General features: G+C 41.2%; 1 protein-coding gene and 1 long non-coding RNA gene across 6 annotated transcripts in view; one reads left to right on the top strand and one right to left on the bottom strand.

The window, feature by feature from the left end:
* Window positions 1-14,718, top strand: part of CNST (consortin, connexin sorting protein) — a 122,610-nt gene extending 107,892 nt beyond the window's left edge. For all 4 annotated transcript variants that reach the window (XM_077901358.1, XM_077901359.1, XM_077901360.1 and 1 more), the window contains 2 exons: window positions 8,322-8,457; window positions 12,039-14,718. In XM_077901358.1, the coding sequence (XP_077757484.1) occupies window positions 8,322-8,457; window positions 12,039-12,244 (342 nt within the window). In that variant the 3' untranslated portion in view covers window positions 12,245-14,718. The remainder of the gene's footprint in view (window positions 1-8,321; window positions 8,458-12,038) is intronic.
* Window positions 1-24,276, bottom strand: part of LOC144315986 (uncharacterized) — a 33,344-nt gene extending 9,068 nt beyond the window's left edge. Inside the window, exons 1-3 of one of the 2 annotated variants that reach the window (XR_013381730.1) lie at window positions 24,020-24,276; window positions 16,696-16,792; window positions 9,606-9,830 (exon numbers count right to left, since the gene is read on the bottom strand). This is a non-coding gene — a long non-coding RNA (uncharacterized LOC144315986). The remainder of the gene's footprint in view (window positions 1-9,605; window positions 9,831-16,695; window positions 16,793-24,019) is intronic. The other variant, XR_013381729.1, reaches the window with a different exon arrangement.
* Between the last annotated feature and the right edge of the window lie 588 nt (window positions 24,277-24,864).

The raw sequence follows: 24,864 nt of genomic DNA, 5'->3' as shown, positions 1-24,864 counted from the left end.
GACGTGGGACTCGATCCAGGGTCTCCAGGATCACGCCCTGGGCTGCAGGTGGCACTAAACCGCTGCGCCCCCAGGGCTGCCCTTTTCTGGGTTTTAGAAGCAGTTTTAAATCCAGAACAACTTTTCTAGGTAAAATGATAGCTTAGTATCTGAAGCACCGATGTTCTTTCCTATGTAAAAAAAGAGCATGACACCCTCTCACTGGAAGTATAACTGGCACTGTTTTAATTTCTTTAAAAGGTTTTATTTGAGAAAAAGAACACAAGTGGAGCAGAGGCAGAAGCAGACTCCCCACTAAACAGGGAGCCCGACATGGGGCCCAATCTCAGGACCCCAGGATAATGACTCGTGCTGAAGGCAAACACCCAACCAACTGAGCCACCCAGGCTCCCCAACTGGTGCTATTTTTAAAAGCATCAAAAACATTTATGCTCATTTCATAGATATTTAACATAAGAAGTTCATCACATGTACAGTGTCAGCAAGGTAGAGATTCACTCTTTTGGGGTCCCTCCTCAGTAATTTTTATGTGACTTCTGTATGTACAATGATTGCAGATGCAGTGGCTAAAAATTCAGATAGGGACACTCCATATATAAAGCCTGCATTCCCAACAGGTGTCCAAATCCAAGTGTTATCTGTTGGCTGAATTTCACTATCCCAGTTTTGGGGAAAAGATGAAATTTTATTACAATACCCATGAAATTCTGACATTATTTTAATGTCAAAACCCAAACTGCCTCTACCCAAGGAGCCTGGTAATGCCAATAAATCACTGACTTGCTTGGTTCTGGAACCTGGGAGGATTGTGTTACCTTCTTTTAAAACCCTTCAGCTGTTACGGGGCATCTGGGTGACTCAGTGGGTTGAGCAGCTGACTCTTGACTTGGGCTGAGGTCATGATTTCAGGGTTGTGGGATTGAGCCTCCCCATAGGCTCCACACAAAGTGGAGAGTCTGCTTGTCCCTCATTCTCTCTGCTCCTCCCCCTGCTTCTGCTCTCTATCTCTAAAATAAAGAAATAAAATCTAAAAAAACAAACAAAAACAAAACACTACCAGTTCTTCAGCTTTACCTAGCATCAAACCTGACACAAGAAATGAGTTATTCAAATTCAAGATGGTGTCATGATCCAACCCCATACTGCTAATAAAAGTCCACTCTGGGATCCCTGGGTGGCTCACAGCGGTTTAGCGCCTGCCTTCGGCCCAGGGCATGATCCTGGAGACCCAGGATCGAGTCCTGCATCAGGCTTCCTGCATGGAGCCTGCTTCTCCCTCTGCCTGTGTCTCTGCCTCTTTCTTTCTTTCTTTCTTTCTTTCTTTCTTTCTTTCGTTCGTTCTTTCTTTCTTTCTTTCTTCTTTCTTTCTTTCTTTCTTTTTCTTTCTTTCTCTTTCTTTCTTTCTTTCTTTCTTTCTTTCTCTCTCTCTCTTTGTGTCTCTCATGAATAAATAAATAAATATTTAAAAACAATAAAATAAAAGTCCACTCAGCTTGTAGTAGGTTGTTCCATAAGGGAGTGGGGGTGAGGGAATTGTTTTGTTTTCTGAGTAACATTGAATATTGGGTAAATTTCATGAAAATTAATCTGTCTTTTCATATTGAAAAGAATCATAGTATATAATTTAAGAGATCCCCTTCGTGAGCACATTTTAGCAGCATGATACACCATATGGAGATAAACCATTCATTTTTCCTCATTAATATATACGTGTGTAATCTGTTTGCAGGGACTGACATGGTATGTTCAGAAAACTATAATAAATGTTTCAGATTGCAATTGATACTTGTCTTTAAAAATGATGTTATAATCATTTTTAAAAGTTTTTAATACGGGGTGCCTAGAGGCTCAATCCATGAAGCGTCTGCCTTCAGCTCAGGTCATGATGCCAGGGTCCTGGGATTTAGCCCAGCTTTGGGCTCCCTGCTCAGCAGAGAGTCTGCTTCTCCCTCTGCCTCTGCCCCTCCATGCTGCTTGAGCACACATTTTTTCTCTCTCAAATAATAAATCTTTTTTAAAAAAAATACATTTTTGTATTTTCTACAAAGCTAACACATTATTGCCAATAATGGTCGCCTACACAGAAGGCTTTTGTTTTGTTTTTAAACCGAGTTTACTTAGAAAAATAAATAACCTTTGAAAACATATTTAGTTTTGGTTATGTTAAGGGGTAAAATCTATGTTATCCAAATAAGTATAAGCTAGGTGCTGTCTGCAGGTAAACTGCTCATCTGTGTATTCATTTTACCTTTGGCATATTTGTTGAGTACCTACTATATACTCTAGAAACTGAGGACACACCAGCGAGCACAGGTCAGGTCCCTGCTCTTGTGAAGCTTACTCTCTAGATGGAGAGACACATAATAAATAAGTTCACATAAAAATAAACAATATAGAGGCACCCCGGGGGTCTCGGTGGGTTAAGTGTGGGACTCGATCTCAGCTCAGGTCTTGATCTCAGGTTTGTGAGTTCAACCGCCACACTGATCAAGCGGGAGGGAGGCACTGGGAGAGCTGGCGCCGCTGGGGCACAGTGAACAGGGGAGGCGGGCAGGCTGCGCGGCCGGTTCCTGAAGGGCCTCTGGACCAGGGTAGGGAACTGGAGTCAAATTCAGTGGGTGGCGGAAAGCCGAGGTTTTGAGCAGGACCTGTGACCAGATCTGCTTTCTGGCTGCACTGCGGAGAGCCGGAGGCACAGGAGGCAGAGCCAAAGCACGGAGACCCATCAGGTTATGGCCACAGGCAAGGTGTGGTGGGAGGCTGGGCCAAGGCAAGGAGACCGATCAGGTTTTGGCCACGGTTCAGGTGAGAAGTCCTGAAGAGTGGGCTGCAGCAGCCGTGGTGAGGATGCCCTTTGAGCGAGGACTGACGGGACTGGCTGATGGGTTAGAGTCAGGCTGTGACTGAAGCAGCAGCCCTGAGAGCAGGAAAATCAAATGTTCTGTTCTGGAATCTACCTATTATATTTTATTTATTTATTTGAGAGAGAGAGATCTCGAGCACAGAGAAAGAGGGAGAAACACACACACACATACACACACACCCCAGGAAGCCCAACCTGGGGCTCCATCCAGGACCCCAGGATTATGACCTGAGCCACCCAGGCGCCCCTGGAGTCTACCTATTTAAACAATGGGAGTTAAAAAGTAGAGTGGTTCTTAACATTCTTATTTCTTTTCCTACTTTATACTTATTAAATGGTTAAGCAAACAAAAGCAAATTACAAAAACATGAAGTGGTGCCTAATCTAGAAATTTAGATAATAAAATAATCTGGAGGCTCATGGATGGCTCAGTTGATGAAGCATCCACCTTCTGCTCAGGTCATGATCCCCAGGTCCTGAGATCGAGCCCCGAGTTGGGCTGCTTGCTATGCGGGGGAGTCTTCTCCCTCTACCTCCCTGTTTGTGCTCGCACGCTCTCTCTCTCTCTCTCTCTCTCCCCCCCATTCATTCTCTCTCAAATAAATAAATAAAATCTTTTTTCAACCTATTTTTATTTAAAAAAAAGCAAAGCCTCTTTCCTTTTTAAACTCCTCTTTTAAAAGTCTAGCATTGAGCAGCCCCGGTGGCGCAGCGGTTTGGCGCCGCCTGCAGCCCAGGGTGTGATCCTGGAGACTTGGGATCGAGTCCTGCATCGGGCTCCCTGCATGGAGCCTGCTTCTCCCTCTGCCTGTGTCTCTGCCTCTCTCTCTGTGTGTATGTGTCACTCATGAATAAATAAATAAAATCTTTAAAAATAAAAGTCCAGCATTGATGTACTCCATCATTTGTTTTTTCCTCTTTTTTGCTCTCTCCCTATTGCACTAAGATGCAGCACTGCGGGGCCAGAGGTCACCACTGCTTTCCTTCTGAAAGATGCCTTTCCTCCTCTAGCTGCCTCCTCTTGCTCCTGCTGTGACTGATAATATTAATTTACTGTATGAGAAGCCATGACATTAATCTACTTGCAGAGTAATTGAATGACACAGAAGCTCTTTCCTCTACCCATCTCCTCCCCCATGTTGCTAGATCAGTGGATTTAGCCATTAGTTTAAGTATCTCTTAAATGGGGTGATGTGTAAGGTAAGGATTTGTCACAAGAGGTAGCAAGTACTTTGGAAACACAAAAGAAACTGCTTGGGTTTATTTGAAAATTCTGTTCATCTCACTTTCACTGCAATATGTAACAGGCAACACTAAGCAGAATTTTAATAGTCCTAGAGAATAAGTTCTCTTCACGTAAAGAAAATGGCAAAAGGTTTAACGAACTTGTATCCAAACCCTATGGGGAGCAGGCGCAACAAATGTAAGCAGGTTACGTGAGCTGCCTAAGCTTGGCTCTTCTGTAAAATGGGACTGCTGATGCCTGTGTGATAGAGTTGTAAAGATTGTGGCATGTCGTGTAAATGTGTACTGATTCACTAAATTGTACTTCTTACTCTGGAGCCCAAATCTAAGGGAGCTGGCAGGGAGCATCTCTTGTTCCTTCAGTGAACAGGGATGGTAAATTTGACACGTTCTTCTTTTGGGAAACCACAGGCAAGTAAGCCATAGAATATACGAGTATGATTTGTGAATGTCAATTCTCAGGTCATTGAGAAACCAAGCGTGGGTTCCTGTTCAAAATTTACCAGCCCTGAACTTCAGAATTGAGCAGGCTTCTGTCACTAGAAGAGTATTATGTGGTATCTGCTTTCTCCTTTAATTTTTTTTGCGGAAGCAGTTCTAACAGCAAGGCCCTCTCAGTGGGATCCTTGTCAGTTAGGATTCACTGTGCCAAGCAAAACTTTGTTTTTTTATGAGTAGTTAATTCTTAAAACACTATTTAAGATGTCATTGATATTTGAGGGGACACGCAGAGGAACTCTTTCCTTGCAAATGTATGGGACTAAGCTAGATGGATATTTTGTTTTGCTTTTGTTTTTAATTCTGTGCTAATTCATGGAGTACCACCAGTGACAATTACATTAATTACAGTTTAGGCGTTCTTTTTGTTCTCAGTGGAAGGGCTGTTATACTTTGTTTGGATAGGAAAGAAACTTGGTAATTGAAGTGGGAAACTAAGGTTTTTAAAAGCTTTATTTTTTTACTTAAAAATTAGCCTTTTAATGTTGACATTATGGTAAAAGAGGGGAAAAAGGCATTGAAACTTTTTTTTTACAATAGTTTGGAGAATATGTGTCCATAATCATCATCTCTACCTATGTAGAAGCACTTGGCAGTCTTTTGAGTGAGACCTCAAACTAAGACCCTGACCTTGCTTGGGCTTACTTGCGTTTGTACCATAGAATCAAGGAAAACTCTGCAAGTTGTTTCTTAAATGTTTATGTTTGACTGCCTTGGTGTGGTAGGTGGAATTTCTGTTCTGGGGATGGGTTCTAAGACCCCTGCCCAAAACTCCTGCCAATACAGGAAGGACGGCATCCATTTGCCTTCTAAGAGTTGCCCCCTTGGCATTCATCTCCCATGCCTAAAATTGGTCCCACCATACCTTGTATAAGGTGTGGTTAGATTTCTAGACAAGAATTAAGGGCTGATTGAGGAAGGGTGTCAAAATAGAATGTTGGCCCATCTCACACAACTGTGTCTTTCATTTTGTTGCAAATTGTTCCACCTTTGGCCATTAGAAGCACCTTCAGGTTGGCTTCTGTGTTGTTCTGACAAACCCCATTCTTTATAGCATACTTCCTCATATTCTGGTGCTACAAACTGTTCCATGTTTATGGAGGATATTTCCTGCTCTGGCCCTTAAGGCAGGGGCCTACCAGGCTGGTGTGCTACCACTGGCTGCTACATCTCAGAAGCACATCTCTGTCTTTCAGATGACTTCAGAGTTTCTCGCTTGGCCTTCAATATACTTTTATTCACATTCACTGTCTTTTATTTTATTTATTTTATTTAATTTAATTTATTCATTTTTAAGATTCCATCCATCTATTCATGAGAGACGCAGAGAGAGGCAGAGACATAGGTAGAGGGAGAAGCAGGCTCCCTGTGGGGAGCCCGATATGGGACTCCATCCCAGGACTCCGAGATCACAACCTGAACCAAAGGCAGATGCTCAACCAGTGAGCCACCCAGGTGCCCCTGTCTTTTTATTTATGATTTGAGTCTGTTTCTTGAATTTACAGATTGAAAATTCGTATCCCAAAGATATGAAAGTAACAGTAACGCCACCCTGGGGCTCATCCTCACAATTATTCTTTTTTTTTTTTTTTTAATTTTTTTTATTTATCTATGATAGTCAGAGAGAGAGAGGCAGAGACACAGGCAGAAGGAGAAGCAGGCTCCATGCACTGGGAGCCTGACGTGGGATTCGATCCAGGGTCTCCAGGATCGCGCCCTGGGCCAAAGTCAGGCGCCAAACCGCTGCGCCACCCAGGGATCCCCCTCACAATTATTCTTAATAGGACTGTTTTTTCCTTAGTAGTTAAAGCAACTTGAAAACACTTATGATAGGTGAATTCGCTGTGGGTAAATGTAGGACTTTATTTTATGGAGAAAAATAGTGAATCAGTCTATGATAATTCCACCCCCTTTTTTTTTTTTTACATTTACTAAAAATAAAGAGAATATCAGTGATACATTGTTAGTAGTAATATAGCCACTAAAAGTCATTTCTGTTTTTCATCTCTTCCTCTTCAGAAACTTACGAGGACTTTTTTCCTCTCTTTTTTTCAGGGTGGTACTTGTAAAATCAGTTTTCTCAGTCATAGAAAGGAGCTCTTAAATGCTATATAAGGGAGTGTTTAATGTTGCTTTCTAAAGAAACATTTGAAAGGCTATTCCCTTGCATATTTGTACGTTCCATTTTAATGTCACTAAAGTGCTTTAGTTTTCTCAGAAGAAGGACATCATTTGAAATACACATTTCCTATAAAAAGAATAAATTGCTGGCATTGATTTTTTTTTTTTTTTTTGAGATAATGGTTTCTATAGACCCATGTTCAGGAAAGCCTAGTAGAAGATTATATTGAGTCATTTGGCCCTAAAAGATTTGAGTTCTAAAAAGAACTAATAGGATCAATAATATTTATACATAGCACATTATCAGAGATGACTGGCTGGAGCTGGAAATTATATTAAGTATTTTATGCCATTGATCAGAGAAATGACATTACAGGCAGCCCTCAGCTTCCAGTGACCTGCTCCCAGCAAGTCACTGACATCTGCAATGTTATGCCCACAATGCCCACCTGTGTCATCACCTGCAGCTTGTCCACACAGGCCAACTCACAAGCTAACTTCTCTGAATCAACCTGCTGCTTAGGGGGGGCTTTTGTTTCCTAGTCTGTCTCTACCAACTGATCCCCTTCTCCATACACTGTGGAGTCTCTAAACTCCTAAATGGCAAGGGTTTTTGTTTTTGTCTTTATTCCTAAATAAGCCGTGGGGTGGAGGCAGGAGAGGAGTCTCTGGGGAAAACCAGGAGGCATCACAGAAAGGGGTAGAGGTGGGGGACAAATGTTAGCTAACTCTTTCTACGAAGGGCCAAATAGTAAACATTTTAGACTTTAGGGTCTGCTGGAGCCTCCTATCGGCTGTTGTAGCAGCCCCACACGGTGTGTGGATGAGTTGGCTTGGCTGTGTTGCCAGTAAATGTTATTTATAAAAAGAAGGCAGAGGGCCTTTGGCCTACTGCCCATAGTTTGCCAACCTCTGCGTATTACAAGGTTAACATATCCCTAGGAAACTGGCTCTGAGATATTCCAGAAGAGAAGTCCTTAAAATACTTGAGCAGTAGAGAATAATTTAATAAATACATAGTTTCTCGGAGGAACTGAGTTTAGCACCCATTTTGATGTTAAAAGTTGGCATCCAGGGGCATCTGGCTGGCTGAGTCAGTAGAGCATGCAACTCTCGATCTCAGATTCATGAGTTCATAGTATCAAGTAGATTTTGAGTCTCACACATTCATTTCTTAAAAATTGCTAGAAAAAGAAGTGGTGGATCATCAGCCTCTGTTATAAAGCAAAAGCCAGCACTCATAATTAGCAGAGAGGGGCTGTGAGTGGCCATTTTATAGCCCTCCTATGGGGGAAGTGGAGCCCAGAGCAGGGTGGGTACAGAAAGCCTGGTGTCCAGTCCCTGCACGCTGCATCAGAGCACCTGGGCCTGGGGTTGGCTCAGGGCTGTGTGAGAGTGGCTAGAATTTCAGATGTGTGTGTATTTGGCAGTCACCTGCATAAAATGAAATATTATCTTGTTATAATGATTCTGATGGTTCACTATGATGTTTTTTCTGTAGGAGGTAGATAAACCTAACAGAAATTGTAACAGAAATGCAAGTGCCTGTTGAATAGAACTGAATAAAACATTCCTTGTGAATTATCTTGGACAGGTTGTCCCTACTGAAGGATTGGTCTCTATATTGAAGAAGAGGAATGAGAGTGGAGGAGACCATCCTGCCCAGATGCAGCAGAAACCATCGAAGCGAAGAGTAAGGTTCCAGGAGATCGATGATGACTTAGATCAAGGTAAAGCACCCTGGGGCCCTGTGTAGCATGGAGCTGCTTCTCGGGGTCGGCTGAGAGTGGGTCTGGACCTGGAAAGATATCTGGTAATGGAGTTTGTAAAAGAACATGTGTGCTCACTTGCTTTATATTCCACAAAGAAATACATAGAATCAAATGATCATCAGCTCTTCCATTATTCCTGAGCATTTTGTTCAAATAAATGAGCAGGTTGTAAAATTCAACTCCTGGCCTCCCTGTCTCACAGATGGTGTGCTGGAAGCTCATTTCAATGTCCTGTTAAATACTTTTTTTTTTTTTTTTAAGTGAGCCTGCTACCTTTTTTTTTTTTTTAAGATTTTATTTATTTTTTTTTTTAATTTTTTTTTTAATTTTTATTTATTTATTTATGATAGTCACACAGAGAGAGAGAGAGAGAGGCAGAGACATAGGCAGAGGGAGAAGCAGGCTCCATGCACCAGGAGCCCGACGTGGGATTTGATCCCGGGTCTCCAGGATCGCGCCCTGGGCCAAAGGCAGGCGCCAAACCGCTGCACCACCCAGGGATCCCAAGATTTTATTTATTTATGAGAGAGAGAGAGAGACAGAGAGAGAGAGAGAGGCAGAGGGAGAAGCAGGCTCCATGCAGGAAGCCCGATGTGGGACTCGATTCCAGGTCTCCAGGATCAGGCCCTGGGCTGAAGGTGGCGCTAAACCGCTGAGCCACCTGGGCTGCCCCCGGTTTTTTGTTTTTTGTTTTTTGTTTTTTTTTAAGTGACATTTAATACTCCTTTGTAAGTCTGAGAAGTATTTATGGATTACAAGGATATTCTCTGTGGTGATTTCTTCCTGACTCTACAGAAGGTGGCTCTCCAGAGCAGCACTGTGACACTGTTACTCATGTTTGGCACTCCCCTTCTAGGCCTGTCTGCATTGGTTGCTAGGTTTACTGAAGGCCTAGGTCACTAAGGGTGAGAGGAAATACAGCCAAGAGCTTTTTGACGTGTTTCTCAAGTTTGTAAAACAGCTGCATTGTTAAAATAACAGTGTAAACGTGGCTCTGCTTTCTAAAGTGATAGCAGTAGAGGTTTCTAAATTTTTATAGTAGAAAGTTTCTAATTTAGAGTAATAAAGGAGCCTTGGGAATAATCTATTCCCATCCCTCCTTTTACCTCTGCATCTTGCAGACTTTCCCAGACTTCTCCAGAGAGTGCGCTCCATTCTCTGCACAATGGCACTGAATCCTTGCTTCCCAGAGGAGCCCCGGAGTTACAAATGACGTTCCTACATACTTAGTAGCCATCACGTCTTTGACGAGGTCACTTAGTGTATGTTCTGCAGCCACTTGGGCCTCTCAGCCTCCAGATTGGCTGAACAGCTCTAAACAGTATCAGCACCTGTTGATAAAACAAGATAAATTTTTAAAAATAAAGTGTTTAAATGTTAACATATAAATATATGATTATGAAGAAAAATGTGGAAAGCTACATGCACTAGATTGTTAACATAGATGAGGGAGTGGGAGTGCATAATGCCAAAAAACAGAAAAGAGGGTCAAAAAAAACTGAACTGACCAAAAAAAAACAAAAAAAACCCAGAGATATATTAATGACATTATATTCATTTGTAGAAAAATATATTTGCACATATAAATTATTAAACCTATTGACTATTACAATTTATTAAACTATAAATTTGTAAATCACAGAACAATACAATTACATAATCCTATTTACCTAAGAATCCTGAAACCTGTGTCTCTGATCTGGAAGGATATGCACTAGATTTGAGTGTTTGCTTCTGGGGTGGGAGGGGAATATGCTTTAGTAGGAGAAAAACAGAGAATCCCTTAGATTCTTAGATGTTTTTGCTTTTGAATTTTTATTTTTTTTTAATTTTTTAAAATTTTTTAAGATTTTATTTATTTATTCATGGAGACACACACACACAGAGAGAGAGAGAGAGAGAGGCAGAGACACAGGCAGAGGGAGAAGCAGGCCCCATGTAGGGAACCTGATGCGGGACTCGATCCTGGGACTCCAGGATCACGCCCTGGGCCGAAGACAGACACTAAACTGCTAAGCCACCGAGGGATCCCCGCGTTTGAACTTTTACAGGAAAAATATGTTCACTTATTACTGGAAAATCTTCCAAATAAAGTCCATTTTGTTTATATTACATTTTGTAAAATGTGGGGATTTTAACATAAAAGTAATAAATGCTAATCATGGAAAACTCATGGAGTAATGCGGCACCTGGGTGGTCCAGTCTGACTCTTGGTTTTGGCTCAGGTCATGATCTCGGAGTCACAGGGCCCAGCCCCATATCAGGCTCCATGCTCAGTGGGAAATCTGCTTGAAATTCTCTCTTTCCCTCTCTCTCTGCCCCTCTACCCCACCTTGGACATGTGTGCTCTTTTTCTTTGTCTTTTAAAAATAAATAAAATCTAAAAAATACCCCACAAACTCATGCAGTAATGAAGTAAAACAGTATCAAGTCTAACAACCTTCCCTTGAGGGTTTCCCCCAAGTACTAATTAAAGTTTCCCCCAAGTACTAATTGAAGTTACCATCTTTTCAAGACACATTGTGTGTATATGTGCGCACATGTGCATATACACACTGACACATATGGCTTTTGTTTTAATACAGATGGGTTCGTTATATATTGTTAGGTCACTTCTTTTTCATTTAACCATCAATCTTGGATATCTTCCTATAAGAGAATACATTAAATTTTCTTCATTCTATTAAATAATTACATGTTATTTCATAACAAGATTGTCCCACAATTATTTAACTGTTCCATTGTAACTGGAATAACTGAGTTATTCTTGACTTTTTGTTCTAACAAACTTTGCCACAGTGAACATGCCCATAAATACACTAGTATGCATTGTGCAAATATATAGGCTGATTCCTGGGAGTGAATTTGTTGGACTAAGTGATAGGGTCCAGCTGCCCTGAGGTGGTCCTGGTTTACACCGGTCATCCCAGCTTTGTTCCCCATCTCTCTCGTTCTCAAACATGTCCTGGTCAGGAGGATAGATAAATTTAAAGTTTTAATAGATACTGCCAAATCACCTTCCAAGAAGGTTCTGGTACATTCTCATCATGCTGATCATAAAACTTTTTAGTCTTTTTCCAAATTTGAAATGTTTTTCTTAATTATGAATGATCATTGAGACTTTCCAACCAAAGAATAGCTATCTTCTATCTATCTACAGAGAGCTGATACATTTTTATTAAAAACAGACCTGCCTGTTATTAAGAAAAATCACTGAACTAGCGAAAACATTTCTGTTCCACTAAAGGATAAGAGTAAAATTGAGTAGGGGAGTAGGGACACCTCGGGGCTCAGTTGGGTAAGTGTCTGCCTTTGGCTCAGGTGATGATCTCAGGGTCCTGAGATGGAGTCGCCTGTGGCAACTACTAGGTGCCACTCATGCAGTCGTCAGGTACACTAGCTTTCCATCAGCAACCCCAGCCACTGGAGGACTCTGGTTAACTAGAAACATCTACTTCCTGTGGTCAGTGAGAAGACAGCAGATGCCAGGATTTCCATTTTTGCCTCAACTTAACCTTTCTCTGTTCTCATGTTTGCAGATGAAGTTGGAGGTGGTTCCTGTATTTTACTGGTCTTGCTGTGCATAGTGACGGTGTTCCTCAGTATTGGGGGAACTGCATTGTACTGCACTTTCGGTGACATGGAGTCCCCCATGTGTACAGACTTTGCAGACAACGTGGACTTCTATTACACCAAGTTACTGCAGGGAATGGCAGAACTGAAACACTGGATCTACCTCTCCTAGCAGCACGCAAGAGGCACAGACATGCTGGCAGTGAAAAAGAGTGAAACTTTCCAAACAGCTTTTATTTCAGGAGTTCTGTAACATGCGTCCCTCCCCCAGTGAGGAGCCCTGACCATCCAGAAATGGCAGCTTTAAATGGTAATCCTGAGGAGCTCTTAGAGTAATCCACATACTGAGGCAGATATCCGTTTGAGCATCATGGATGGGAGGAATGGTCTTTGGAGGGCACGTCCCCTGCTCTGTGCTGCTTCCTAGTGTAGTGAGCTAAGCTGAGCAGAGTTCAAGGGCACTGTTGCAGCCGCATCATTTTTAGCTGCCTTGTCAAGCTAATAGTTAAAGGACACTTGGTTTACATTTGTTAGTCCAAAGACATTGCTTCCAGCCATCATGCAATAAGTTTGTGTATGATCAAAAGGAGTTACCTTACAGTTTCATTGTCTTTTTTTTTCTTTTTTTTTTTTTTTTTAGTTAACCTTGGGAGCTATGTAATTTAGGCTTTTTTTGTGCATTATTTCCAGATTCCATTTTCCATTTGTGAAATGATTGTGTGTGTGCACACACATGAGCGTGTGTGCACACACACATGCATGCATGTCTGTTTCAAATGGTTATCATAAGCAGATACCCGACACAGAATAACAAAGATGATCTTTATTTGAACCTGACTGTAGATGTGCAGGCACAAATAGAAGGCTTAACTGTGGAACAGATGAATGGTAGAAATCTTGGCCCTGAAATCAGACAGTGTGATAGATATGTGACAATTAATTTGATTAACTTGACAGAAATTAATCACAGGCCTAGAAGTAAAGAGCTTCCTCTCAGTCTCAGCACGCCACTTCATTGTGGATACAGTGCTTCCTGGGGTATGATGAATGCTGGACTCACTTCTCAGGACATGAACACCTATTTATTATGCTTTGAAAATATAAGAACCAGAATACAAAGATAAGATGTTAGTTCCTGCTCTAAATGTTTTAATTCTGGTCTTATGTAAAATAAACTCCTACTTTCACAAATGCAATTAAATCACAATATATAATTCAGTATTAACAAATCACGTGTTCAGATGTTTGAATGTGCATTCATATCATGGGTTTGATTTAGACCTCTTATGGGGTCATGAAGCTAAAATTCAATCAATCATATCTTAAATAGATAAGTGTCAGATTTTTGTTTAAATGTGTCAGTTCAGTGGCATTTCCTTTTCTAAGGTACAGTCTAACATTTAGAAAGCCTTGCTTTGGCTTTTTATAGCATAGGCAGCATTTTAACAGAAACAGGACACATGAATTCTAGTTTTTTAGCAAATGATCATCGTTTTGTATTTTTTGTTTAGATCATTTGAAAGAAAAAGGGAGAAATTACTTTCTAGTTGTTACTGGCAGGTACAGTAGCTCCCTGTGTGTTTCTGCTTATTTATTTCGATCATGTGAATTTTAAAGGGCTTTTTATATAAGTTGGAAGTGTGTTGTTGAGCATGCATTCGGTTATCCCGATGCTACATATTTAATTGCTCTGTACTTAGTGTTTTGATTTTCTATAATTTCAGTTCGGTGTATTTTTAGGCTTGTTAATTTTTGAATTGATGTTTTATTTTCACTTATAACACTGTTTGACTTATCTCTTTCATGTCACCATAAACTGTAATATTTTCAAGAATTATAGATCAAAGATATTTATTTAGAAGTGTACAAGATACTGAAATTTAGATTCCTTATACTTAAGGCTGATTTTATTAGAGGATTATTTTAATGTTCTATAATAAATTTTAAGAATTTGTATTCAGATTGTATGTAAAATATGTAAAAAGGTGATGGTACTATCTTATGTGGTTCTATAAAAGACATTCACAAAGTCTGCTGTGAGGGGTATCCCCATCATAGATGAACCTTTTCTGTTTAACCCTCGTGATTTCTAGTTACAGGAATTTGGTGGTGGTGATTTCTGCCAGTTTTATGTCAAGATAAATCAGAATTTCCCTCCTGTTCACCTCCTTTAGGTCACTGTCAAAGTCCTAAATAATCTATAGTGTCATATTTGTCTAAAGGCTGCCAGGGCCACTGCCTCTGAAACCGAAGCTCTCACCCCAAGGCATAAGGACTGAGATCTCCTACCTGGTTCTCTGGGCCCAGCTGAGTATCAGAGAGGCCATGTGTGTACTCACCACTTTCCGGGGAGGGCAAGGTGAGCTCAGGAGCTAATTGATATCTTGACTTAAAATAAGCATGAAATGTCAACTAGAAAAATTAGGGCAACTTTAAAAAAATGTAATAGTCATTTATTGCATGAATTGGATTAATTCCATCTGGTGATAAAAAAGAAAATTGTTATCTCATGCATAAAAAATTCATTCCAGTTTTACTACGATGTAATCTTTTTCTGCCATTTGAAAGTACTGACAACTATTTGTAACTAATCTTCCTTAAAAACTGTATTTGAGGGTAACAGATCAAGCTTGTAATTTAAAATTACACCAACAAGTGTCTCGGAGAGTTTATTTGAACCCTGGGGTGCTGAGAAAAGCCTTAAAGGGACAGTAAAATGCTTTGAGAAGTTGGTCTGGCCCCACATGGGCATCTATTTTGGGAAGTCTAAGAGATCCCTACACAAAAGGTCTTCTGGTTCTAAAACATGTCCTTATCTGCCTGACCCAGTAACTGAAATTTACTCTAAAAACTCATTCCTTCTGATTTAAAAATGACAAGTGTGAATTGGGGCCTGCTGGGGTGGCAGGGTGCAGAAGGAGTAGGAATTGAGATATAAAAGCAGGAAGGTGGAAAAAGAACAAAGACAGCCTTTGGCCACTCACCTGCTTTGCTGAGGCTGGTTTTGTGGCATTTACCCTCAGTTTTTGCCTTCCCAGTAAAGGGATCTGTATAATTTCCTTTGATTTCCATGGGTTTAAATAATATTAATGCACCCTTGTACACTTCGTGTGCAGTGTATATAGTTTTCACATTTACTCATTTGATGCTTCCATTAGTAACCACACATCTCTAAGCACAGGTTTGTATCTCCCAAATCCAGCCTGCTTTCCACTGTCATGTTGCCTCCACCCCCAAAAAGAATGAAAGTGATCTAGGGTTGACGGCATAAATTCTAGTGCCATCTGCTGCTTTAATGACCTCAGAGATCAACATTTATTGAGCCTTATGTACTAGCCCTGTGAAAGATACAGGAAGCTAAAAATTTCCAAGGATTCGAGGACAATTTAAATCTTTCTGGGTTTAGGGTGCTGAAATAAAAGGTATTTCTTCTCCCTGGTTCAAACAAGAGCAACTCCTAAACTCAAATTTTTGCCTATTGCCCTGACATGAGTGCAGATCCATGAGCAGTGTCAATCACATCAATCACCAGTGTGGAAACTCGACAAATGTGTGTGTGCCTGTAGTGTGCCTAGAGCTGAGCTGGCTGCTGGAGCTCCGGAAACGAGAAATCCTATTAGCTTAAAATGAGTGTCTGATGAGGCACATGCATTTGTGAAGGAGGAATCAAAATGAGGAAATTGAGACTCATGCTCCCCATGGGAATAGAAACTTGAGTTCATTCTTTCCTACCAGGTGTCATGCACTATAAGGAATAAAATTCTAGGGGCGCCTGGGTGGCTCAGGTGGTTAAGTATCTGCCTTCAGCTCAGGTCATGATCCCAGGGTCCTGGGATCAAGCCCTGTGTCGGGCTCCCTGCTCAGTGGGGAGTCTGCTTCTCCGTCTCCCTTTGCCGCTTCCCCTGCTCATGCTCACATGTGCACAGACACACTCTCTCTCAAATAAATAAATAAAATTATTTTTTAAAAAAGTAAATCTAGGCTTCTTGCATAACAGCGTGATAGGAATGTTTTCTCATAACCTAAGTTGTACTTACTACTTTTCACTTCCATTTGTGGCATTAATAGCTGGTGGGCTTTCCAGCAGTGGAAAGCTTCAGTAAGAGCCTTCTTCAAAATTGAAAGCCTCAATAGCCCCAAATAGCACAAGTGAAAACCACAAAATTCCAGGTCCAGATGCTTCCTTAGTAAATTCTATCATTTAAGTGAGAAATCCTATCCATCCTACAAAATACCTCAAAAATGAGAGTGTACTTGCCAGTTTGTTTCAAGGGACCAGTATTAACTCTGAAACCAAAACCAAACAAGACAATAAGAAAAGATACCTAAAGACCAATATCACTCATGACTTAGCCTAACAAATATAGTAGATCCAATCTAACAATATACACACAAGGTAATACAGTATCATGACCAATTGAGATGAATCCCAGGAGTAAGTATAATATTTTCACATTCAAAAATCACTCAATATAATTCACCATTTTAATAAGAAAACCATATTACCATACCAATAAATGCATACAATTCATACACCATTCATGATAAAAACTCTGATCAAAGTAGGACTTCCTTAACTTGATCAAGGGCATTTCTGAAAAACTTGCAGCTAATATTAAATACCTAATTGAAAAAAAGACAAATGCTTCTCTTCCTCAGGTCAGCAACAAGGCAAGAATGTGCACTCTGACCACTTCTATTCAGTGTTGTACCAGATGACCTATGACAAGGCAAGAAATAAAAGGCATACCAATTAGAAAGGACGAAATAAAATGTTTTGCCAATGACATGATTGTTTATCCAGAAAATCCTAAGGAATCTGTAAAATGCTATTAGAATAAGCAAAGTTAGGAAATTCACAAGATACAAGGTCAATATACAAAAAAATCAATAGTATTTCTGGGTATTAGCAATGAACCACTAGAATATGAAATTAAAAATTGTAAAAGAGTCACCAAAGACATGAAGGACTCAAATTTAACAAAATGTGTGCAAAACCTGTGCAATGGAAACTATAAGCCACTGCTGGAAGAAGGATCCCTAAATAAATGAGGAGACACCATCTGCTCGTGGAGTAGAAGACTTTGTGTTGTGAAGATGTCAGTTCCCTCCAGATCGATATGCAGACCTGACACCACCTCGAAGTCCCAGCAGTGTCTACAAATGGACAGGCCAATTTTAAAATTTGTGCAAGGATGCAGATGACTTCGAATATAAACTGTGAGGGGCACCTAGGTGGCACAGTCAGTTAGGCACCAGACTCAGGTCATGATCTCAGAGTCATGAGATCAAGCCCCACATCAGGCTCTGTACTCTGTGCTCACTACAGAGTCTACTTGAGATTCTCTTTACCTCTCCCTCTGCCCCATCCCTTGCATTATCTCACTCTATCTCTCTCAAATAAATAAATCTTAAGAAGAAGAAGAAGAAGAAGAAAGAAAGAAGAAGAAAAGAAAAGGAGAAGGAGAAGAAGGAAGGAAGAAGAAGAAGAAGAAGAAGAAGAAGAAGAAGAAGAAGAAGAAGAAGAAGAAGAAGAAGAAGAAGAAGAAGAAGAAGAAGAAGAAGAAGAAGAAGAAGAAGAAGAAGAAGAAGAAGAAGAAGAAGAAGAAGAAGAAGAAGAAGAAGAAGAAGAAGAAGAAGAAGGAGGAAAGAAGAAAGCAGCCAATGAAACCATGAGAACAAAATAGCAGGACATCTGCATTGACACTAGTGATCCTCTACAAAGGCTCCAAGGTAATTCAGTGGGGCAAAGAGAAGTCTTCAGCAGGTAATGCTGAAACAACTGCATATCCCATTTGGAGTAAAATACACTTAGACCTTTACTTCACACATAAAAATTAACTAGAAATAAATGGATCCAAAGGCAAAAGATGAAACTTCAAAAAGAAAACAAAATCTCGGCATAAGGATAAACATATAGACAAAAGGAGTCAAATTGAGAGTTGGGAAGTAGACCCAAACATCTTTGGCCAATTGATTTTTTTCTTTTTTTCTTTTTTCTTTTTTTTTTTTTCCATGGCCAATTGATTTTTGATGTCAAGAATGTCAAGTTCATTCAAGGGTGAAAGAATACTCTCTTCAACTGATGGTTGTTCTGGGATCACTGGGTTTCCACTTGCAAGAGAAAGATTAGATCTCTGCTTCATACCGTATACAAAAATTAATGCAAAATAGATCAATGACCTATGTATGAGCTAAATCTGTAAAACTCTTAGAAGAAAACATAAAGGTTTTCATGACTATAGATTTGGGAATGGGTTCTTAGATATGAGACCAAAAGCATAAGCAACAGAATACAGGTAAGTTTGACTTCATAAAAACTTTAAAATTTTGTGCATCAAAGGAAATCATCAAGAAAATGAAAAGACATAGAATGAGTGAAAATACTTGCAGATCAAATATCTGCTAAGGTTTAATACCCAGAATCTATACAGACTTATACAATTCAACAAAAGCAATCCAATGAAAAATGTGCAAAGAACTTGAATCTATGTTTTTCTAAAGAAGATATACAAATAGGGCAGCCCAGGTGGCTCAGCAGTTTAGCGCCACCTTCAGCTCAGGGCCTGATCCTGGAGTCCTGGGATCGAGTCCCATGTCAGACTCCGTGCATGGAGCCTGCTTCTCTCTCTGCCTATGTCTCTGCCTCTCTCTGTGTCTCTCATGAATAAATAAATAAAATCTTTAAAAAAAAGATATACAAATGGCTGATAAACATGTGAAAAGACACTCAATATCACTGATCATTGGGGAAACACAAATCAAAATCACAATAAGATCCATGAAATGACACATACTATAACATGGATGAACCTGGACAAACACTATGTTATGAGAAATAAGCCAGATGTGAGCAAATATTGTGTGATTCCATTTATATCAAGTGTGGATAGTAGGCAAGTTCAAAGAGACAGGAAGTAGAACGATGGTTACCAGGTGCTGAGGGAAGGGGAAATGGAGTTATTGCTTAATTGTTTGGGTTTCTGTTTGGGTGCTGAAAACGATTTTAAAGTAGATAGTAGCGGTGATGGTTGTACACAGTAATGCATTTAATGCCACTGAGCTGTATGGCTAAAGATAGTTTAAAAAGCAAATTTTAAGTTACACAAAAAAGTGGGGCACATCATTGGCTCAGTATGTTAAGCATCTGACTCTTTTTTTTTTTTTAAGATTTATTTATTTATGATAGAGAGAGAGAGAGAGAGAACGGCAGAGACACAGGCAGAGGGAGAAGCAGGCTCCACGCTGGGAGCCCGACGCGGGACTTCATCCCGGGACTCCAGGACCGCGCCCTGGGCCAAAGGCAGGCGCTAAACCGCTGAGCCACCCCCCAGGGATCCCCTGACTCTTAGTTTCGGCTCAGATCTTGATCTCAGGGTCATGGTATCAAGCCCTGTGTCAGGCTCCTCAGTCAGCACAGAGTCTGCTTAAGTTTCTCTTTCCTCTCTCTGCCCCTCCCCCTGCACACTCTCTCAAATAGATAAATCTTTTTTAAAAATTTAACTTACCCAGAAGGACTGGCGCTGCAAAGCATTGATAAGGAAGTGTAACAACCAAATTCTCACACACAGCTAGTGAGAATATGGCATCGGACAACCACTTTGGAAAACAGCCTGGCAGTTTCTTTATAAAGTTAAGCACACCTCTCCTGCATGACCCAGCAATTCCCCACCTAGATTCCTGCTTAAGAGAGATGAAACGGTGTCCATACAAAAACTTTTACATATATGTTCATGGCAGCTTTATCTATAATAGCCAGTAAGTGAAAACACCCTAGTGCCCATCACTAATAGAATACTATTTAACAATAAAAAGCACAAACTTGGGCAGCCCGGGTGGTTCAGTGGTTTAGTGCCACCTTTGGTCCAGGGCGTGATCCTGGAGACCCGGGATTGAGTCCCAGGTCGGGCTCCCTGTGTGGAGCCTACTTCTCCCTCTGCCTGTGTCTCTGCCTCTCTCTCTCTCACTCTCTCTCTGTGTATCTCATTAATAAATAAATAAAATATTTAAAAAATAAAATAAAAAGCACAAACTTGTGAATATACAAGTCATATGAATTAATCTCAAAATAATTATTCTGAGTGAAAGAAGCCAGTGACAAGAGAGTACATATCACATGTTTCCATTCATATAAAATTTTAGAAAATGCAAATTAATCCAATGTGACAAACAGATCAGTGGTTCCTTAAGGGGCAAAAGATAGCAGAAAGATGGGCTGCAGAGGTCATAGGGCAACTTTTGGAATTGATGGAAATGTTATGTATCTTGATTGTGGTCATAATATCATGGGTATATACATCTTTCAAAATGAATTGAGTTATACAATTTACATAGATACAGCTATGTATGTAAGTTATACCTCAATAAAGTTGTTATTTTTTTTAAGTTTCAGTCTGTATCTTCATGGCACCTTGAGGTGTTACGAGGGGCAAGGGAATCTGTATCATCTATCTGAATAGATACTGCTTTAGGCTGCAGAAAAATTATGACCTCCAAGTACCACCCCTCATTTGTACAAGACCCAGCTACTCACGTGCCTATTTATAAAGTGTTGTAATAAGGTCACTAGTTCAAAATGCCTTGATTTCACTCCTCATTCTGTTCAGGGCTTTTAGATACCTCTAGCTCCTTCTGAAATATTGAGATGGTGATTTAAAACTATGCTTTTTCTCTACTCAATGCAGCAGTCCAATTCCAAACCCAATCTAATTATAGATATCCTGTAAGGACAACCTGTTCTCCCTCCCTCTGGCCAGAATGCATTGATCAAAAGTGATTTTATTGCTTTCTTAATTGCCTTAAATCAAGGGTCAGGAAGGAGATATGCACTCAGGGAGCAGAGAAGGTTCCCATGATTCATTAAAGTGACGACAGACCCTTTCCATGTACAAAATTGGGAGGTTTACAAGATCCATGAAAACTAAACAAAGAAGAAAAATATCCTTGCCTACATTTCTGGTGTGGATAGGAACTTGTCCAAAAGTGACTGTAAATAGAAGCCATCTGCTTTTTTTTTCCATTTCATTTTTTCTCCATTGGAAAAACTAAATTTTGGGGATAGGAATAGTAATTTGGTCAACCTTGCAGAAGAGACTGGGAATACAGGATAGTTTGGTGGGACAGAAGAGCCAAAGAAGGGAAGTGATCCCTAGAGTTGGAATCTCAGTGATGAATGAGATCACATTAACTAGATGTTCAGCCTGCTGTCTGGACTTGTTTCCTTATCCATGTAATTTCTAAAATAACATCAAACTTCAAAAATTCCAAAGCATCCTGTTTTCCATCACAGAAAAGACAACGTGGATGTCTACACTTGCTGGGTTACAATAGTTGGATGAAATTGGATGGGGGGGTCCTTTGAAGCTGTTCATGGAAGAAAGAGGTGGAATATATTAACTGATCCATAGACTCTGAAGTCCCCACTGTGCCCAAAGCCCTTTCTGAGGAAGAGACTGCCACAGGTGGTTCCTTCTTGATAAGTTGCTATGCTTTTTGTTTTGTCATCCTGCAACTCTGGCCCTCATTTGATTGGATTAGGGGAATGGTGCCCTACCCTGATGCTTTTCTGGGAACCTAAATATAAAGGAGAATAGTGGACTGGACAGGAATGGGTTCTTTGGAGAGTTTTTAGTCTCCAAAACAGCATAGAATCAGGAGTTTTAGTAAACTGTATCTGCCTAAAACAGAATCATTTGAATTTTGGGTACAGAGTCTACATCCAGTCCTGGCAATGGGAAGGAGCAGAAGCCCACCAGGCATCAGGGAGACCACTAAGGCTGGAGTCCCATAAACAGCACAGCCCCTACAGCAGAGAGGCAGAAATTCTGGCTCTGGAGAGTCTCCAGGACCTACACTACACTTACAGGTCCAGAAGGTCTGGCTCTCGGGGAGTATTCTTTATTACAATCTGGGGAGACCAGCTACACAACAGATCTTGTGCATGAGCATTTACCTGCATGAGTAAAACCATAGTGTAAACACTGATTTGCTCTGTGGTGTCAGAAATGAAGCTTCAGGGACTTCCTTATCGTCAAGATCAGCAGAGCCAATGAAAGATTTTCTACGTCTAGGGGCACCTGGGTGGCTCAGTCAATTAAGCATCTGCCTTTGGCTCAGGTCATGATCTCAGGGTCCTGGGATTGAGTCCCTCGGGGGGCTTTCTGCTTCTCCCTCTCCCCCCTGCTCATGCTCTCTCTCTTGTTCTCTATCTCAAATAAATAAATGAAATACAAAAAAAAAAAAAAAAGATTTTCTACTTCTAAACAAGAAACTGGAAATCTACAGGGTGTTTTTCTTAGGACTCCTACAGCATCCTCCTTTTGTGATTTTGTTACTGACCACTTTATACCCTGGATCACTGTGACCCTGCGTCTTATGTATGGAAAAGGCAGCAATCACTCCATTTCCGCAAGGCCTAGGCACTGGGACAGCTGGTGTGTAGTCATCCTGTGGTTGCATGAGGGACTCTGGGGCAGCCCAATAGGAAGGCAGAGCGCTTCCCTGGCAGACCCAACATGCACCCTTGTTTCTTGCTAAAACTGGCAATCCTATCAGCACCACAGTGTGATACCAACGCTGAAGACCAGAGGGAGAGGCTCATCCGGGCAAGAGCAGCAGAGGGGAGGAGATTAGACCTGAGGAGCTCTGGGGAGCAGCTCTTAGCTGCCCCGTCTGGATTCCCTAAAGATCTGCAATGTCTTGGGTCTGCAGACAGAAAACATGGCATCAGCACGGCTGTGAGACCAATGTGTCTGCAAAGGGGCAGCAACTGGCCAGAACTTGTTGGCATTTGTGGTTCTCAAAACCCTGTATCTGTAGAATTTTAACTGTTTTTAATCTTTCACAAAAGTGAGAATTGGAGCAGAGCTTAGAATATAATGCAAAAAATTAATTTAGCATCTTGCCTCTGAAGTGACAAATCCTCCAAGTGTGGTTTTGTGTGCTCCTTGTCCTTAAGTACCCAGCACACTCAATGACCCAAACTTACAGAGTTGTTTTACTCATGCTTTTCAGTTAGCACCAGCTAATAACACAAATATGAGATGTGGCCGATGAGTAGCTCTTAGGCCATCCTGATCTTGTGCAGCGTTGTTTCAGATATAAGATTGCTGACTGTACCTAGCAGAAACTAAATTATTCATTTCTTCCTCTCAAGAAAAAAGATGGTTTTTTACTTTGGTATATTCCTAGGCTTAGCTTTCCATTCCTGTGCTTAGTGCCAATGACTGTTTGCCCCTTTGCCTTTTTGTTTTCCCTCGGTGAGCCCAGCTTCTCCATGATAAGGGGTTTAGCTTTCTCTGTCTGACCTTCTCTTCAGGACAACAAACCCCATTTTCTGTTTAAATGATTACTCACAAATAGAAGTGCATTAGTGCTAGCTCTGGCCAAAATCCATCTGGTCTCTTCCCTTCTGTGCAGAATGACAAATTGGCAAAAGGGCAGGAAGAGAAGGGTCAGGGAGCAGGCTAGGCCAGTCCCTGCAGAGACACAGCCTGTGTGCACAGATGCCAGGCTACAGCCTGTGTGCACAGATGCCAGGCTCCTCATGCAGAGAGAGCCTCTATGTGTCCTGGGAAGTACCCTCCCTAGCTCCATGGCTACTGAAGATTTTAATATAGAATGCAGGAAATGCCATGTTTGCCTACATGTCTGCAAAGCATCCTGGATTTGGCAGAGGAAAAAGCAAGCAAGAAGACAGGGAAAAGCAATAAAGGATACAGAATTTTAGAAATCATGCCTATTGATGAGTGTCTCTGTGTGTGTAAATTCCTCCCCACCCCCCACAACCATTTAGCCACTTACTACTCAGTCTAGCAAGGTACAAACACTTAAAGGATCAATAATTTAAATAACAGTGAATGCTAATGGAAAACACTGAAATGGTAGAAGTACAAATGTCATAAAAGACAGGTCTGAGAGAGGGCAGGGTTGGGGAGATGGGAGATACCTGTCTGCAAGCCTTCCTAGGGGCAGTGCTCGCATGGCCAAGAGCCCTTGGCCCAGCACCTACAATTCCCTTCTCTGGAGGCTCAGAGACAATTCTCCTGCAGAACTTTCCAAGCAACCTTTCTGTGACCTCATGTGCTTGCTCAGTGGTGTCTTAGTTACAAGAGTGGAATGCAGTCAGCAACCCCCTTGTCCTAGAATGGCTTATCTTATGGGACAGGAACGCTTCCTTGTCCTCCTCTCCTGCACTATTCCAGGTCTCATTGGTAATGGAACTGCTTTTTCCCTACATTACTCTCAGAGGCAGGATTTTTTTTTAGTTCTTCTGTGGGACAGAATGGTAAAAATGAAAAGAAAAAATTTTCTTATTCCAAAATGGACAAACTGGGACGAGTCAGACGCCTTCTAGGATCTTCACAAGAGAGAAAACCCAGTTTTCAATTTCTGGATGACTTTCTGATCCTTGAGCTCTTGCCTCACACAACTACAGGAAGGAATGTGTGGTGGGTGCTCTGGGATGAGCCGAGGACCCCTGGAAAGCACACGGCTGGCTAGAGGAATACTGGGAGCTGGGGCTGGAAGGGCCGGCACAAAGCCTGCCTTCCTCCACTCCAGCTGCATTTCCCAAAACTCAGTTAAGCCAATGGGAACCCAGGCACTGGAGGGTGGGTTTTTTGCCTTCCTGGGCAACGTTTCCAAAATCTGGAGACGGTGATGAGGAGTGAGGTACATCATTTCTCATATGTTCTAATGAGTTGTCAACAGAACTACTGATGTGCCATTTTAATGCTTGCCGTCGTTCCTGGGGTCACTGAGCCATCTTGGGGGACTGAGGCCAATCCCTGG

This window comes from Canis aureus, chromosome 6, assembly GCF_053574225.1.
Source record: "Canis aureus isolate CA01 chromosome 6, VMU_Caureus_v.1.0, whole genome shotgun sequence".
Classification (NCBI taxonomy): Eukaryota; Metazoa; Chordata; class Mammalia; order Carnivora; family Canidae; genus Canis; species Canis aureus.
This window is presented reverse-complemented; position numbering and strand designations above follow the sequence as displayed.